Source organism: Montipora capricornis, chromosome 11 (assembly GCF_036669925.1).
Source record: "Montipora capricornis isolate CH-2021 chromosome 11, ASM3666992v2, whole genome shotgun sequence".
Taxonomy (NCBI): Eukaryota; Metazoa; Cnidaria; class Anthozoa; order Scleractinia; family Acroporidae; genus Montipora; species Montipora capricornis.
The window spans coordinates 41463622-41480795 of record NC_090893.1 but is presented as its reverse complement, the minus strand read 5'-3'; the positions used below and the strand labels follow the sequence as shown (position 1 = coordinate 41480795).

General features: G+C 38.4%; 3 protein-coding genes across 4 annotated transcripts in view; 1 reads left to right on the top strand and 2 right to left on the bottom strand.

Moving 5' to 3' along the window:
• LOC138024774 (uncharacterized) overlaps positions 1-1175 on the bottom strand; it is a 5068-nt gene extending 3893 nt beyond the window's left edge. The window contains exons 1-2 of the mRNA XM_068871963.1: positions 328-1175; positions 27-118 (exon numbers count right to left, since the gene is read on the bottom strand). Coding sequence (XP_068728064.1) covers positions 27-118; positions 328-466 — 231 coding nt within the window. The 5' untranslated portion in view covers positions 467-1175. The remainder of the gene's footprint in view (positions 1-26; positions 119-327) is intronic.
• LOC138023918 (uncharacterized) overlaps positions 1-15267 on the bottom strand; it is a 49457-nt gene extending 34190 nt beyond the window's left edge. The window contains exons 1-3 of one of the 2 annotated variants that reach the window (XM_068871005.1): positions 14858-15266; positions 13631-13992; positions 5987-12208 (exon numbers count right to left, since the gene is read on the bottom strand). In XM_068871005.1, the coding sequence (XP_068727106.1) occupies positions 11901-12208; positions 13631-13992; positions 14858-15204 (1017 nt within the window). In that variant the 5' untranslated portion in view covers positions 15205-15266 and the 3' untranslated portion in view covers positions 5987-11900. Of the gene's footprint in view, positions 1-5986; positions 12209-13630; positions 13993-14857 lie in introns of those variants that run through there. The other variant, XM_068871004.1, reaches the window with a different exon arrangement.
• On the top strand, positions 1238-5116 carry LOC138023861 (poly(A) polymerase-like). Its single transcript, XM_068870946.1, has 4 exons — positions 1238-1653; positions 2145-2251; positions 3106-3215; positions 3730-5116. Exons 1-4 carry the CDS (start codon positions 1598-1600, stop codon positions 4534-4536), a joined length of 1080 nt encoding a protein of 359 aa, XP_068727047.1. The 5' UTR covers positions 1238-1597; the 3' UTR covers positions 4537-5116.
• Positions 15268-17174: the final 1907 nt, after the last annotated feature.

The following is a 17174-nucleotide window of genomic DNA, read 5'->3' as shown; positions in this document are numbered from 1 at the left end:
CCTGAAACATGGAGCCAGAGACCTACCTCATCATTTCCTTCCATATGACTGCTCACTCCATTGAAACACCCTGTGTCATTGCCCAAAATATCCTGACAGTCATTAACTCGGGTGAAACCTGTCGGAGCAAAAAGATCATGAGTCACAACACTCTTATTATGCAATTGACTGTCAACTCAGAAAACCGTGAACACCCTGAAATATTTCAGGAATGTTACTGTAAAATCCTGAAATATTTCGCTGTTCACAAACGTTTCGGATTTTATTTCCCGCTTTCTATATGAGCCTGTATCTATCAATCAAGACTACTCTATAAACTCTACATACCGTGATTAGACATAGCTGCCTCAAGATCCTCATCACCAGAAGAATCAGATGACCACATATCTTCGCAGGGCTCATGATCAGGATGATATTTTGGTTTCTTTGCCTCATGTTCCAAATCCTCAGCGCCATCTTTGGTCATCCAACGCTCTTTCTACACATCGTAATAAGCCCTCCGATGTTTCCAAAAAGCAGCCCTGGACAAGTATTCATTGCAATGCCCACAAAACAGTCTAGTTTGCTTTCGCAAGCGGGAAGACATCTTTGCAGCATAAGAAGCATTAACATTAAATCGGAAACAGACTTGAGTCACTTGACGTGAACGGATGTGGAATTGTGAAAACCGGTTGCCGTGTTGCCGCCATCTTGATTTGCTTGTTTTAGCTTAGCCAATCACGTACCAGCTGATAGAAAAAAGCCAATTAGAAACTTATATTCATTTTCCTATTTAATGGTCTGCCATTACTAACTTTAAAATCTTGACAGAGCTGTATACTATTGAGGAGAGAATGACTCAGGGCACTTTCCTTTTGTCAGGACTGGCTGGCCAGACCCATCAGTTTGCAAAGAAAATGCAACAAATTTGAAAGTCCTCAGACTCACTGTTTACAAATGCAATGCACTTGTACCCGACTGAATTAATGTGCAGCACAAGAGTTCTGGGCTTTCAGATTTTTAAAGTTATGTTTTGCATACATAATAAACTGCTTTTAACTATGGTTTACACACTGAAATTTTAAGCTATTGAGTGAATGACATCACTTTTTCCCTTGATCCAACCCTCTGAGACCGTAAAGGTGCTCAGTTTTGATATACATGTATGAGTAATGGCAGACCGTGAAATTCAGAACTTACACTCAGAAGTAAACAGCCTTTAGATAAAACTTAAAGCTCAAAATTTTGCCAGGAAGGTGTTAAGCAAACACACTTTCGAAATCTGAAGAAAAAAAATGAAGTTATATTTTTATCATAGTACCACTAAACATTTGCCTCATGAGGTCTCGCAAATACCTGGTGGAATAACAACAAGAACAACAGCCCCTTAAAGGTTTTTTTAAATTTCATAAAACAATGATCAACAACAGTAGGTTTGAAGAATTATTTAAGTAATCAGTTAAGATTTAAGTTATATTTCTAACCCGCAATGAAGTAACTTTCTCCCCAAAAGAGCAAAAGAGATGGTCTTCTTCGCACAAAATCTTAGCAAAAATGTGCTGCTTATACAAGCGTGTTTAGTCAGTTGTTTTTTTAATCACAGCAAGACTTTAGAAAGATGTACAAAGCACTGAAAGGGAATGAAGATTTTCAACACTTCAAGTTGGAGGAGAGGTACAGACTTGACAGTCAATATTGCATTTTTTAATGTACAGTTTGGACTGAAACAATAATCAATGTGTGCTAGTACTTAAACTGTGAGTAGTAATATACTCAAGAAACAAAAATCTATTGAATTTGGAACATTTAAAGAGGTCTTATTCAAAATGATTCATGTAATGTTATTTGAATTGGCAACTTCCAACATTTTGGGGAAATAAAAAGTCCTTTGAATAAAATTAATATCAAAAATTAAGTGACAGTCCTTGTCAGTGTTGATGAGCCAGCTTCACAATCTTGGGCAGAATGCACCAAGGCTTCTGTACAAGGCTCTCTCTAACTGAGTGGTATAGTACCTAGACTGAGTTTTTCTACCCTATTTGGAACTTGGAGCTTTCTCATTGTAGAATGCTGATTAAATTGTAACTTGCATACAATAATTATGACTTAGCTTGTCATATGCAATTTTTTTCTGATCTTGGCATCTTCTAAATCAACTTTTTTAGCTTCTTGGCCAATGCCAATCAGGAAGCCACCCACAGGGTCATCGAGGCAGTGGTAGCCGATCATGGTGGAACAAACAAGTGCCCTTGGTCTGCGGCTGAGATGAAAGGTAATTATACATGTAGTGGCAGCCACACAGTCAAGCTACATGTATGTCATAATTTGTGTCGATTTTCTTTTAAATGTCAATCGAATATTCAAATCTGCACACCAGTTTTGAAATTTCCTCTCAATTCCTGGGTATAGTTCCTTTGCATATTCAAAGCAGAAAGCTACGAAATTTGGTTTACTGCAAAAACATACTGCATTTGATGTCACTAGCATAGTCCTGCTTAATGACTGTAAGCTTGTAACAGGCTTGTAAACTTGCAACAGATTGCAAATATAGCAAGGACTTTTAAATGTCAGCAACAAAATTATAAAACAACTAATAATGCTCTGTCCCAAGGGAAGTCAGTGAAATGAATGTTTTGGAAGCCCATGTAAAGAGACGAGTTACAGTTCTCTAGTCAGCGCTGAACAACACGACGCGACATGTAAGGAAGCCACTGATTGCTCTTTAACCCTTTAAGCCCCAATGGTGCCACTTATAGATTTTACTTTGTCTAAAGCCAGATGATTTGACTCATCAATGGGGGGGCCCTTGGGGCTTAAAGGGTTAAGAGTTTGAGTGACATAAGTTAGGTCAATCCATATGGACAACAATGAAGCTAGTAAGTCATCATCATGTGAATAATGCATCATTGATGTCAAAATTAAAAATTAATAACAGTCAATTGGCACTGACTTTTATCAAGTAATATCACTTATCTTTGTACTATTGATTTCACTGGTTGCCTGGTTACATGACAAAGGACATTTTAGTGTAGTTCTAACTATACAATAAAGCTTTTACTGTATCATTTTAAGCCTCCAGTGATGTACTTATACATGTATTGATTGGTGTATGCATTTCATTGGAAGGTGCTGCTGCCACATATTTCAAGAGTCTCTGTAATGCTTCTACAAGAGCAAAAAAAGGCAAGCTAGAGGCTCACAGAACTCTCTGTAGGAGACAAGGAAGAATGAGAGATGTAAGTTGTTGTTTCAGCACTGCATATCTTGTTAGACATTTCAGTTAACAAACTGCTTAAATTATCACACAAATGGCATCTTTTGTGAAGTATGAATGAGCCGTGGTGGTGTGATTCAATAACCTCACAATCTAAGCTCTCAAATAAGACTTAGTCTTATAGCCATACAATGGTTCAAAGCTCACTGGGGTCATCTTTCTTTTTATTTCTTCTTCTAATTTTTTAAATTGAAAAAAAAAAAACACGACAGAACCTCGCATTTCTTGCGAAAGAAGCAAAACCAAGTGAAAAAACAACCCAACCTAATGCTTTTTGATGGAATTGCTAGTCATATGCACAAGTTTAGGCAAATCTGAGCAAAAACGAAAAATGGCTTAAAATTCAACACAGGCTGCTCATCCCCCCAAGCCCTTAAATTATTGTTATTTCCATAAGCAATGTATCATTTATTGCCCAAAATAACCAAAAGGTTTCAATTGCTTTAAAACCTTTTGTTATTTCTTTGATTCCCTAGAAAATTCAAAGGAGACTTGCTTCCCTCAGAAAGATGTCTTGGTCAGAGGAGAAAAAGGCAATGTTAGAGGGAGTTATAAAAAGCCCTACCTACACAAGCTCAGACGAATCTGATTTTTCTGAGGATGAAAATGGAGAGAGTCGCGTTGCTGGGTATCTGGTAAAAAGATTGCCCTGGGAAAGGTCAGCATTGATGAAAGCGAAAAAAGCCCTTGATGATAACTACATAAGGAGCCTTAATCCAAGAGCAAGGGTAAACCTGATGAGGAGAGACGCACATCAAAGGTTTTCAGCACGCCACCTGCCTCCAAATGGACCGGAATGGGCAGTCAGAACTGAAGAAGCAGTTCTTACTGCCAGGACAGCTGCAACTCCATCCACGCGCCCTCCACCAGTACCCACTGCATCACACAGAACCTGTCCTACAACAGTAACTCCTCCCACCCGGGCCCATCCTACTACTAATTCAAGTCATTCGACAATGGCCACCCCATCCCGCAGCTCCCATCAAAGATCAGTGGCTCTCCCCAGTCAAACCAATCATCAATCTTCTGGTAACAGTCCTCCAACAACAGCAGTTCCCTCCACTCAGACCCATCCTCCATCTACTGTTAGAAGTCATCCAACAATGGCCACCCCATCCCTCAGTGCCCCATCTACCAGAATTTCTCCTCCAGTAGCAGCAACACTATCCCCAAGTACACTGCCTTCAGCAACCTTCCATCCAACCCCACGGACTTCTAAAAAGAAGTCTGTAAACTCCAAAAAGAACATTAATCGTAGACTAACTGTTTCACCAGTTTATTAAATTTACTAGGTTTGTGCTGTTTCAGCAGTGCAAAGTTTTCAATTTTCTGTTGCATTTACTTTCTTTAACTTTTCTTTTTTTCAAAGTTGCTGTTAACACTGTTTGCAATTTTTCTCTTGACGCAAACACAATTTACAAGTAATATTGGAGCAAAATTTGAAATTATCTTTTGTACTTACACACATTTTCTCTAAGGAATGTAGGAACAAAGCTTCAATATTCAGTGTTTCTGTTTTCAAATGCTTCAAGATCATGATTTGTTTTCAATGTTGACTTTATCTGCACGCGGTTTCATGTTCAGTTGACGTATTGCAGACGAGAGATTGTGCGATTTAAGTGTTCAGAAAATAACTTTAAATAATGTTACCGTTAAGAAGGTTTTGTACATTAAATGGTGATTAATAATATAGGAGCGTGTTTTTCGCGAAATAAACAAGATTGTGAAGACAATAGATTTATTCATTGACTAGTGTATCCATTCCTTCCTAAGAATTTAAGGTTAAAGGTGTGCAACGGGTTTCTCAGCGTTCTTTTATTTTACCCTCAAATTATAGAAATTATATATCACAAAGCTGTTTGCTTATTTTCCGGACTCCTCCTTTAAAAGAGTGCACAATTTTGGCATGTAGTTCCGATACAGCTGTCTTGTTTTCTTCACCCACCTGTCCCTGTCCCTGGCGTTTTGCATGATAATCGAGTCAAATAGAGCCATATCACTCAATGTCCAAACAAAAGATTTTGCCCGTCGAACCTCTTATTCAGTGTGAGGCTGGACGGGCAAAGACAATGCAAAGACAAAGCCTTTATTCCCCGCGGACTCCAAAATGGCCGCCGCGTGATAAAGGTGAATTGCCAAAAGACTTTTTTGTTATTGTTCAGTACACAAACATGGCCGCCATGACGTCAGGTGCAAGCCAAGGATACAAAAAATAACAGTGCCTTTACGCCAAGTATAATCATGGCTTAAAGTTACCCATTTATCTGTATATTTATACATAAAGCAGGCGTAAATCTCCACCTTATACCAGCTTTACATAGTGCTTATATACGTAAAGTTGGCGTAAATCTCTACCTTACACCCGCTTTACGCATTGCTTAAAGGCCTCGTAAAGGAGTCTCACTACTCTAGCTTTACATTTAAGCGTAAAGGTAGCGTAAAACTTACATTTACGAAATGTAAATGTGGCGTAAATCTTCTTAAATCCGACCTTTACTGCAGATTTATGCTAACATTACGCCAACTTAAATTTGCCTTTTCATGCTGTGATAACCACGCACCGGTGGCTCAGTTGGTTGAGCATCGGACTGTCATGCGGGAGGTCGTGAGTTCGACTCCGGCCGGAACAACACTCAGGGTCTTAACATAACTGAGGAGAAAGTGTCATCGGCCGACTGCAACAGTTTTGTTTCTAAACCTTTTATAGATATGCCTTTGATATTTTCTATGTTGGTGCCCCGACCAAATCCTCCGGGAATTTAACTCTATTATTATGCAAATGCTTCCTTTTGTTTTCGTTGAAAAACATGGCTGTTGATCACGTGAGTGAAAACCAGCAATAGTCTGTGCTCTCAGTACTTTAATATAGGTCGTGGAGTAAGGCAGGGTGATCCCTTATCTCCCTATCTCCTTGTTACTGCAGTGGAAATCTTAGCCATTGCGATAAGAAATATAGAAAATATCAAAGGCATATCTATAAAAGGTTTAGAAACAAAACTGTTGCAGTCGGCCGATGGCACAACAGCTATTCTATCAGATTTGGATTCTGCTCAAGCCTTATTTATATTACTTGAACTGTTTGAGAAAGCGTCTGGAAGCAATGTGGATTGGCTCCTGTCAGAACTGCGAAAGTGAACCATTAGGAGTTAAGTGGAAAACATGCATTACATTTTTAAAAATCTTTATAACATATGATGTACAACTATTGGTAGAAAAAAAAATTAAGCAGAGGTTGAAAAAAAATCAAAAATACAATAAATCTATGGAAGTCAAGAGGGCTATCGATTCATGACAAGGTAAACATCATAAAAACACTTCTACTCCCAAAAATGATTTATGCTAGTTCGATGATATGTACTCCGCCAGATGTCATAGAACAATTTAGCACCCTGGTCTTTCATTTTTTGGTAGAATGGGAAAGACAAAGTTACCCGACTCCCGAGGTACGCACCTTATGACCTAGGGGGCCTTAAAATGTTAGATTATGATACTATGATTAAATCCTTTAGACTACCGGTAAGTTGGTTAAAAAGAATAGTTGACCCAGAATATTCCAGTTTTTGGAAGGTATACCTAAATTACTTATTACGGAACGAAGGGGGATTATTTATAATTCAATGTAATTATGACATTAACCAAATAATACTTCCAATAACCTTTTATCGTGAACTATTAGAATGGTGGTCAAAAGTAAGAGAAATCGAAGATCCGGACAACATTTACAAATACATTTTATGGAATAACAAGGAAATAAAGATTGAGGGTGTCTTTACAAACATTTTTTTGATAATAATATTAAATACACCACTGATCTGCTTTATGACATGTCAAATATTGCATCTTTGAATGTCGTCAGGGGTGCAGGTTTGAAGAGCTCCAACTTTCTAACGTGGACAGGTCTAAGGCAATCAGTTCCGTTGAAACTGCGTTGTAATATGCCCAACTTGAAAGTTATTTTTGACTTGGAAAACTTCACATGTTGTGACTATTATTTCTAGGTTATAAAGCAAAAATATGAAAAACCAAGTAAGTGGAGAAAGTTGAAGGAAGAATTTAATCTAGAAGACAAACAAGTTTCGGAGTCATTTGTAATGCCACTGAGAGTTGCTAATGAACCTTATTTACGCTCCTTTCAGTATAAGGTTTTAAATTCAATTTTATGTACAAATGAATTACTTTGTAAAATAGGCTACGTTTCAAATCCAAACTGTTCTTTCTGTCAACAGACTATAGAAACAATACCTCATATTTTTTTTTGACTGTTCCTTTGCTATATATTTTTGGAAAGAGGTCTATGAACAAATTTTAAGTAAACTTAAAAGTTGCGAAAGCCTCACGCCAGAATACCGCGATATTATATTAGGGTTCTCAGAGGAGAAGATGCATCTACTAAATTATATACTTGTTTTAGGGAAATCGTATTTGTGGACATGCCGTTGCAAAGAAATAAAACCATGTTTGAGCCACTTCAAAAGAACTTTGATAAATAAATATCAAATCGAAAAATATATCTCTCTTAAATGAAACAATTCAAATTTGTTCAAGGAAAAATGGAAAATGCTCGAGCTAGGGAATAAATTTTGGACAGTAATTGAGTCCACAATTATTTAACCGTAGTTTATTTACTTATTCAAACAGTTTCACTTTAATCTCTACTATTCTTACTTTTCTACTTAAAATAACCTTTTGTAAAAAATGATTGTGGAAAAAAAAAAGATTATCCAAACTTCTTGCCAATTGTTTAAGTTCAGCTTTTCTTTAATTTACATTTACCCTTTAGATTGCTGTTTAGTTTATTACATTTATATCTTTTGTAAATAGGCAAAAGAAGTTAAATAAAGTTAATGGGAAAAAAAACTCTTTAAGTTATCCAACTGTAAGGCAAAAGCAAATTTATACCATTGCACGGGCCGTTGACCGTTTTACTAGTTATTACTTGGCGTGAATTGAATTTAGGTTGATGCACTCGGTAAAATGCCTGAATGTTTGAAAGGAGTCCTTAAAGGAGGGATGCAATTGTTTGACCTATCATGGCTTTTACTTCGTGTAGAAGACACACATGACGTAACAAAAGCTTAAAGGGTCTTAAGGGATTTCGAATTCTGATTAGGTATTGTTTCACGATTTTTGTTCTATTGTTTTACGTCATCTGTGTCTTCTACACGAAGTAAAAGCCCCTATCCAAGTTCGTCACAAACCAGGCAAACAGTGTTCGGACTCCCACGGCAAAATGTATTCATAAAAATTTTGAGTTACGTCATATGCAGACGATGCTGCCGTTTTTACTTCTACAAACGGAAAAAAATAGGGAAAAAAACTTAAGCTTTTTCAAGTGCACCGGTTCCATAGCTAGCAGGTACCACCCAAGGCCCAGCCAATCAATGAATCGATCGCTCAATTAACCAGATGTTTTAGTGTTCGTTTACAAAGTTAACGCAACCACTCTTTTGCTCTAGTTATCTAGAACAGTTGCTGATGTAATTGATTACATTCTTACTAAAAGAATCCGGAACACAATCTAAAACCATTTATTTAACAATGTTAATAATAGAGAGCTAAAGAAGCGACGAAGGCAACGGCAACAACAACGCCGAAAAGCAATAAGATCATTGGTTCAAACCGGAAGAACGATCGGCACGCGTTTTAGTACATTTCTTTGCTGTTCTCTGAAAAAACAATGTAAAGTAACCAAATTTCAGGTTTTGACGTCTGCGCGCGAGCATGGCTGAGCATGCGTGAGCATGCAATATTTTAATAGTTAAAACTTTTTTATTCGTTACCTTTAATTATTTGCCAGTATTATACAACGCGAACAAGATGGTATACAGTTCAGTGCCACAGCCGTCGCTGTCGTCGTTATTTTAACTCCCTAAACTAATAGTACGTCAGAGAAACTTTCTACGTGATTTGGAAATTAAAGCTTCGCCGTCGCTATTGGTTGCTAAGAGGCTAATGATTACGTCATTGCGAGAACATGTTGATGTGATCCAACTTGTTGGAAGTCGAATTGGTATGAGCCGCTTGGAGGTTTGGGATAGTCTTTAATATACCGGATCTGAAATAATTAGTGTCCATAAAACAAAGGAACAAAGGGAACATAACAATACCTAATTAGCAAGGACTAGTCAGAAAAACAATGGTTCTTTTGTCGTCTGCCATTTTAGTCCAGTATATGAAAGTCTATCAGAGGTTTCGTGCAAAAATGAAATTTTTTCTTCAGGTGCTTCACGCTATTCAGCCAACAACAAATCAGCATTAAAATTGCGAGCAGGGCAATGGCTTTTGCTCATTAAAACCGATTCTTGTGACGCGCTTTAATTAGCGTCGAAATCATCGTTGCTTTATCCCCATCCTAAGTCAGATATCTCGTTCGCAAAGACATGCGGGGTTTGCATAAAAAAGTGTGATCCGCACAACCTACCAAAAGGAATGTCTTCTTTTTGTCCAATTAAGGACGTTCGCGCTAAAATTTTCTAAAATTGATTTTTTCCTGCAAATTTTACCATTGAAAGATGATGAGTTAGTGAAGTCAAAAATGTTAAAAAAAAAAAAAGGGGGGGGGGGATTACCGACTTCGCTTTCGAGAGAACCTGCCCGGAAGAACACCCTAAATCTGAAAAAATCCGGCTTCTTTAGCGAATAAGGCCACAGTGTCTGTAAGCCCAAAAATATTGCAATTATATCTTTGAAGTGAAATGTTCTCTACCAAACCTTTGCTTAAAGTGTCTATCCGGCCTCCAGGGTTTTCATGGTTTTGGCATCGCCATACAGCGTAGATAAATGTCCCAAAAATAATTTTTCGATTCCGCCACTTTTTGACCGCGAAATCAAGCTTCAAAGTTTGCGGTTTGGACACGCCCAATCAAGTTGACCGCGTAATCGAAGATTGGTGACTAGTGACGTCACTTCAGGAACGACTCGAAATTGGAAGAGAAAGCTTGACTACCTTCATAGACCGATCATCATGTAGTTTCTTTAATTAAGCGACGCTTTAGGACACGGTTTAGTGAGCGATGGAACATCAAAGCCACTTTTCTTCTGATGACAACGGTCTTTCATCGGATTCGAACGAAGAGATAGAGCTCGAAGATCCAGACTCGTTTGACGGTGATGCTCGTTCCGATTCAGATGAAGGCCCCTTGTGTCAAGAGGCAGGTGAAGATTGGTTTCGTGAATATAATCGCGAAAGGACAAAAATGGAAGAAAGAAAACAGCAGCTACAAAACTGGTTTGACATAATCGTACTAGAAAGCACGTGCATCAGTGGTGATAAAGAAAGGATCTGCCAGAATTTTTAGGACTACTGGTTCCGTCGGTTCAGGATCTATATTTTTTTCTACTTGATCGGCAATGACAGAACTCTCAGAATCTTCAGTAGAATGAGCTCAGAATGTACAGGATTGTAAAGAAAACAGAAAGCGTACGAGAGTAGGCCAGAAGTGGAAACAACAAAAAAAAGAAAAGAATTGAAATGCCCGATTTTCACACAGCGTCTGTAAAACGACTATGATTGTACGCTAATGTGGCGTGACTAACCTGACGACGACTTCGATCGGATAAATCTTCTTCTCCCCAGCTATTGTGCTGAAACTTTGGTACTGGAAGAATACCAATGTTATCCTTTATGAGTGTTCGCTGGCATTTCAGATTTCCAAACGATAGCCGCAGCGTGAAGTCCTCGGGAGCGAAATGACAAGAACACGGAACATATGAATCGCTTGGTGCCCACTTGTCGCACTTTAACTTCACGAAGTCCGTCCATATCTTCCTTCTGGCCCTCGCTTCACTTCGATCGTCAACATAAAATGGAATTTTTGTAATGCTATGCCCTTCTCTGCATCAGGAATATTTGAACTACCCGCAACAGCACATCTATCAGACATAATTTCCGAAGAGCTCGCCAAAGAAACAAAGCAAAAATGATCCTCCAAAAAAACTGAATTTGGTAAGCGGTTCCTGAAATGACGTCACAGTCGATTGTGCAACCAAGTCTCTTTCTGGTGCTGTCTCCCGGTCAACTTGATTGGGCGTGGCCAAAGCGCGAAATTTGAAGCTTGATTTAGGGGTCAAAAAGTGGCGGAATCGAAAAATTATTTTTTGGGGTATTTATCTACGCTTCATGGAGATGCCCAAACAGTAAAAATCCTGGAGGCCGTATAGAAACTTAAAGTCGACCCATCAAGTGAATTTACTAACTGTTCCTTAAAAAACAAGTTCGCATTTAGCGACCATATTTTCATGCGCCTTGCGGCTGTCCCGAGGACAGAAATCTTGAAATTTTTTTTAACTTCCCTCATTGATTTTTTGTTCATTTTTGGACAATGTGGAGATAATTGTAAATAAAATGTTTCTGAAAAGGAAAGTAGGGGTCACCGAACATCCAATATCGTTAAATCCAAGCCAAGCTATAGCAATGGCCATCTGCCCTATCATTGTTCATTTTAGTACTTAGCGCGCGCGCTCGATGCATGACGTGGCATGTGAACTTGCGTGCGCTGTAAGGATGCGCAGTAGCAATTGGCGCGAACGTCCTTAATCAAGGCTGAAGGTTAACTGGTTGTTAAGGCCTACCTAACAAAGTTCATTAGTTTTCAAGGTTATACAACAAAGTTTATTTAATTGGCAAGGCTATGGTCCACTGGAAAGTCTAAACAAAAGTTACTTCATGCACTTCTAATTCGTCTATCTCAAGAGGGTCTTTACCCGTAAAATAAGTTTGGCTATTCGCATTTACAGGCCACGCGAATCCACGACCACCACAATAATAACGGCTTGTGCCATTTTGCCATATCATAAGGTCACAGTGGCTGGAAGAACCAAATGCTGGTCCAAAACGTTGGTAACAAAATATACCACCAGAAGCATCCGGCTTGCAGGTTATCTTTACCGGAATACTTCCAAAAGGGTTGACAAGTGTAAAAAGGAATGACTCTCTGTCTGATTTAAATTTATCACCTGATGAAAGAAAGCAAATAACTGCAAGTTTAGCACTAACGTTGGAGAAAGTAGAAGAGACCAGAGAAGAGGGGAGAGGATATTGAAAAAACAGATTCTGCTCTTGAATTATTTTGCATCGCGAATCAGTTTTTATATGCACAGAGAGCCTTATTCTACTCTGAGAGAAAACAAACATTGTTTTAAAATATAAGAGCTGAAGGAAGCGTAAGAGACTGACAACAACATTAAGCAAGTCTTTTCTCATGACCCAATACGTATTATTCTCTTTCTGTGTAATCATTTTTCTCGTTTAATGCGGTTTAAGCATTGCTATACTCCCCGGGTTGCCGCGCCTACTATCTAAAGTTCCAAAGCATTAACGTTACATTGCCTGGCAACCAAAACGCATGGTTCTAAACTAGGAAAAAACATTTGCAGTAATGGCGGCGCTCTAGATATCTTTCCTGGTTTCTTTCGTTGAAAATGAGCAAACATCGTTAACTAAAGCAGAAAATCAGTAAGAACTCGAATGTAGAACGTTTTACATACACTGAGGAAGTTATACAGGGAGGGAGAAGTCCATAAAAGCATGAAGTAAAAAAAAAAACAACAATAAAAATTAACGAGTGGCAGCCCCAAATTTCCACAAAAATTACCCTTCATTTCCATACATATAAGGATTCTCACACAAATTCATAATTTCTAATGCCTGGAACCATGTTTCTCTATAACGATCTTGGGTTCCCTGTGATATACATGAATTCAAGAATGATCTCAAGCCAAACGCGAGTGAAGCCACTGCCAGTTTTCACAGCTACATATATGACGATAACTATAACAAAGTTCATTTCATATCCATACTTGAGAAAAAAAAAACCTGAAAACATATGTTAAAAACGAGAGTGAATTCAAAGAAAATGAAGTTACAGAAGATGATACGTTATTATTAAGGGATACCCAGGAACTCAGTGAACAAGCGTTTTCGCGCTAAGCTCCTAGGTATTAAATGATACTTTAAAGCGGTGACATAAACATATAAAAAAAACGCCCACAGTACAATTCTAGAGGAAGAACAAATATGGGCAATTAATTTTCAAATTGCTTTTTCAATACTGAGGTATCGCTTTGGTAATCACGGGAAAGAGTAACTTGGGAGGTCTTTAAAATGATGTGGAAGATCTTTCCAGAGGTCAACAGCTTGAGATTGAATTGACTCTTTTCCAACATTTATTTCGTTCTGACATCTTTATGCTAACAGTTTCCTTTTCAATGGTGTTTTTGCTTGCAAAAAGGCTGTGTGGAAGTTACCGCGACTTCAATTGTCTGGAAAATTGGTTTTGCGATCATCAATTGTGATTGCGCCTACCTCAGCAAAATTTTAAGCAGAAAGCCCAGAAAACCTGGATAACTAATTTTATGGCAAAAACTAAATATACTTACGTGATTCCCATGACTTGGAAGTGTAGCCGCCATAAATGTATATGCCTGTTTTTATCACCAACAGAGTTGCACCTTTGTTATCACAGTGGCGGTGAAAATCCGCTGGGGACCTTCCATGAATGGAAGCACGGAACAGCAAAGAACACCTGGTACCAGAGCCCAACCAAGACTTGATCACTGAGATTTCGCGTTCGTTTTTGAGGATCACTGAGGAGTCAAACATTGGTGGGGAAGATTTCTCCTCCAGGAGATCAATAATTCCTTGAACTTGATAAAACTTTGCTTCCTTCAGTAGCTCTTGTCCAGTGATTTTGTCATCTGGGAGATGGACATCCCCATCACGTAGGTAATTCAAAATATAGCTGTTAATAGGTAATAAAAAGTCCATTAAATACTAAATTAGAAATTGCACAGAAACTTATTTGTTCGTTTACGTGGCGGTACAATTTGTAACAAATTCCTGTGCACTTAAAACAGAAAAAAAGGATCTTAATTTGAAGCTTAAAATAAAAGACAAAAATGTTAACTTTGGAAGCATAATCAACTCTTTGATCTCGCAAACATGTTTGTAATAACCGATTCAGAATTTTTGTGCGACAGTGCGCTGGTTTCAGTACTTAACATAATGTTAACTTTATCGATAACTTAAATCAATGCACTGAGCTTCTATAAGCTAACACAAGTTCGTACTCTTCTAAATGGTGAGACTACAAAACGTAGTAAGTTAAATCAAATGTTGGTTTCGAATGAGATAAAAGAAAAGCAAGGTACCGAGTGGAAAATCTCTCGAGGCAGAGTAGAGAACCAACTACTCACAGACGTAAATCACGATTTCAGCCAGTCCCCATTCGGTCAAAGACAAGGGTCTTTCCAATATGTCATGTAATGAACAAACCAAGCGCTTTTCATAACCATGTGGACTGTATAATTCGAATGTCCATTTGTCCTCACCCCATCCCCACCCCCCCCCCCCCTTTCCTGGGCCTGGATCGCGTGTGCATGTAAAACGGCCACCTCCACAGGAGCGATGTTCTATAATTCCAAGTCCATTGTCCACTACCATAAGTAAAAGTAAACCAGGCTGTGTTGTCAGCTTCGATGCAAAGAGAGAGTCAAATTAATTAAAACTTACTGGCGGAAACACAACAAATTAACATGAATACTCTTCAATTTTACGATTTCCGGAAGCAGTCGGCGGTAAGCAATTGTAATCTATACTATACGTACCGAAACAGCTTTCCATCACGATCAATGAAATACGCTCCATCTTCAGCGTCTGGCTTTAATTCGTGCCTTCCAGAAAACATAGCACATAACATAGAATCTGGGTCCTTTCGCAGAGTATCCAGCGTAGTGCTGTATATCTTACCGCCAACGTTCAGCTTCACCTTGCTGCCGAAGTGAACCTCATTCAAGGTTTTGGTTAACTCGAGAAAAGCTGATTTCTCTTGCTTTACATTGTCAAGATCTTTCTTTAACAATTCACGTGCTTCACTCATAAGCTGTTGAGCTTGGGAAACTTTAGCACAAGCCAAATCAAAAAAACTTAATTCTTGTTCGCCACCCGAAGCCATGATGCAGTCATTACTTCCGCCTCCTCAAGTGAAACAACTGAGTCCATAATACTCTTGGTCAGTTGTATACAAACAAGACCCAGGACCTCTTGGCGTCACATAATCTAACGTGAAAGAAATCGCACGTTGGGCAGAAAATTATCAATAACTCACTTAAGGAGGCTCAAACCACTTTTAACACTTTCAACAAACTGTACTATTTGGAAGGATTGAATTTACCAAACGTTTTCACTTAAAGGCCCATTTTCACCCTAGACGCAACGCGCGCCCGGGATGATTTCGAATGTCACGAAATTACAAAAATTCGAAAATCTCAGAAAGCTTTCAGAATCTTTTTCGTCAAAAGCTATCCGTCGATAAATCTTTTAGGTCCTGATTTGAATGCGTTCTCTACAGTAACTTATCATTTCATAATTTTATCACAGTATGTTAAGTCTATATTTGTTTAAAATATTTCTATTTGAACTCGAATGGCATCGAACAACATGACGAGCTGCCGAGGGGAAGTTTGTGCTCGTCGCTGCTCAAAAACAGCAACGTCTGCCACTCTTTTGAGCACAAGCATCTTTGCAAAAGCATTTTACTTCTGCGTCCCAGGTATCCTAGCAAATCGAAAGTGACAAAGTAAAAGTAAGTTTAAATAAAGGAAGCGTTGTATTTCGGTTTACTGGAAAATCAGGATCGAGGATCTAGGATTGAGGATCGAAGACCGAGGATCGCGAAGATCGGGGTCGGGGGATCGGATAATAACAATGAGAAGAAGAAGAAGAAAAAGAAGAAGAACAAGAAGAAGAACAAGAAGAAGAAGAAGAAAGAAGAACAAGAAGAAGAAGAACAAGAAGAACAAGAACAAGAGCAAGAAGAAGAAGAAGAAGAAGATGAAGAAGAAGAAGAAGAAGAAGAAGAAGAAGAAGAAGAAGAGGAGGAAGAAGAAGAGGAGGAGGAAGAAGAGGAGGAGGAAGAACAACAACAATCGGGATAAGAAATGCATTTTACGTAATGTGGCTATACCCACCAAGTTTTCCGAAAAATAGAAATGACCAGAATGTGGCAGACGCCACAGAAATAATAGGTGCGTTCAATCACTCCGGAAGTGATTAAGAAAGGTTCAGAGATGAACTGAACGCAAGTTTATAATAAAAATAATAAGTATAGGTAATCACATGAGGCCGAGTACTATTAAGGATTAATTGCACGAGTTTTTTTGCAGTCTGTCTAGAAAACAAGACCACAAACGCAGGAAACAGGTTTTCTTTGGTTCGGGTTCAGTCGCCTGGAATAACATTTTTACCGCGTTAACGTGAGAAAAATTCTCGATTGAGAGTTTTGAAGAGATGTATTGAATTACTTCACACTTGCTAAGACTGTTTTGGGTAGTTAGTAAAACGCGTAACGGCGTAACGGGTAACGGCGTAACGAGAAACCGGGTAATGGGATTTTGTTTGCTTTTTTTTTTGTTTTTTTTGTTTTTGTTTGAACAACCTCCAACATCCTGAATTCAAGATTTTGGAAGCCAACATTCATAAAAGCTAACCATAGGCCTAAAAACTTTTGTTTTGTTTAGGCCTAAGGTTAGCTGTTATGCATGTTTAGGATACTTTTTGTATTTCTGTATTTCTAAATTCAGGATTTAGGCCTTCCAAAATCTTGAATTTCCAAAATCTTGAATTCAGGATTTTGGAGGTTATTCCAAGAAAAAAAAAAAGAAAAAAAAAATCTCGTTACGCGGTTTCTCGTTACTCCGTTACCCATTTTACAAACAACCCTGTATTTGATTTAAGAGTACTCTTGACGATCGATGCCCTTTGAATGTGAAGAACACTCGCTTCCCAATACGCAGTGTTTTCCACAAGTCACAAGTTTGACCATTTTAGGTTTCATGATTTAATAATCACAAACTCTGGTGCTCTCAATCACTGCAAAAATCCCACGATATCAAAAACATTTTGAAATTTACATCAACGCCCGCG

Excerpts from the sequence above, each read along its gene's own strand:
- LOC138023861 (XM_068870946.1), top strand. The coding sequence starts at position 1,598 with ATGTACAAAGCACTGAAAGGGAATGAAGATTTTCAACACTTCAAGTTG. Across the intron at positions 2,252-3,105 it reads GTCTGCGGCTGAGATGAAAG|GTGCTGCTGCCACATATTTC; the intron begins GTAATTATACAT and ends TTTCATTGGAAG. Across the intron at positions 3,216-3,729 it reads GACAAGGAAGAATGAGAGAT|AAAATTCAAAGGAGACTTGC; the intron begins GTAAGTTGTTGT and ends TTGATTCCCTAG.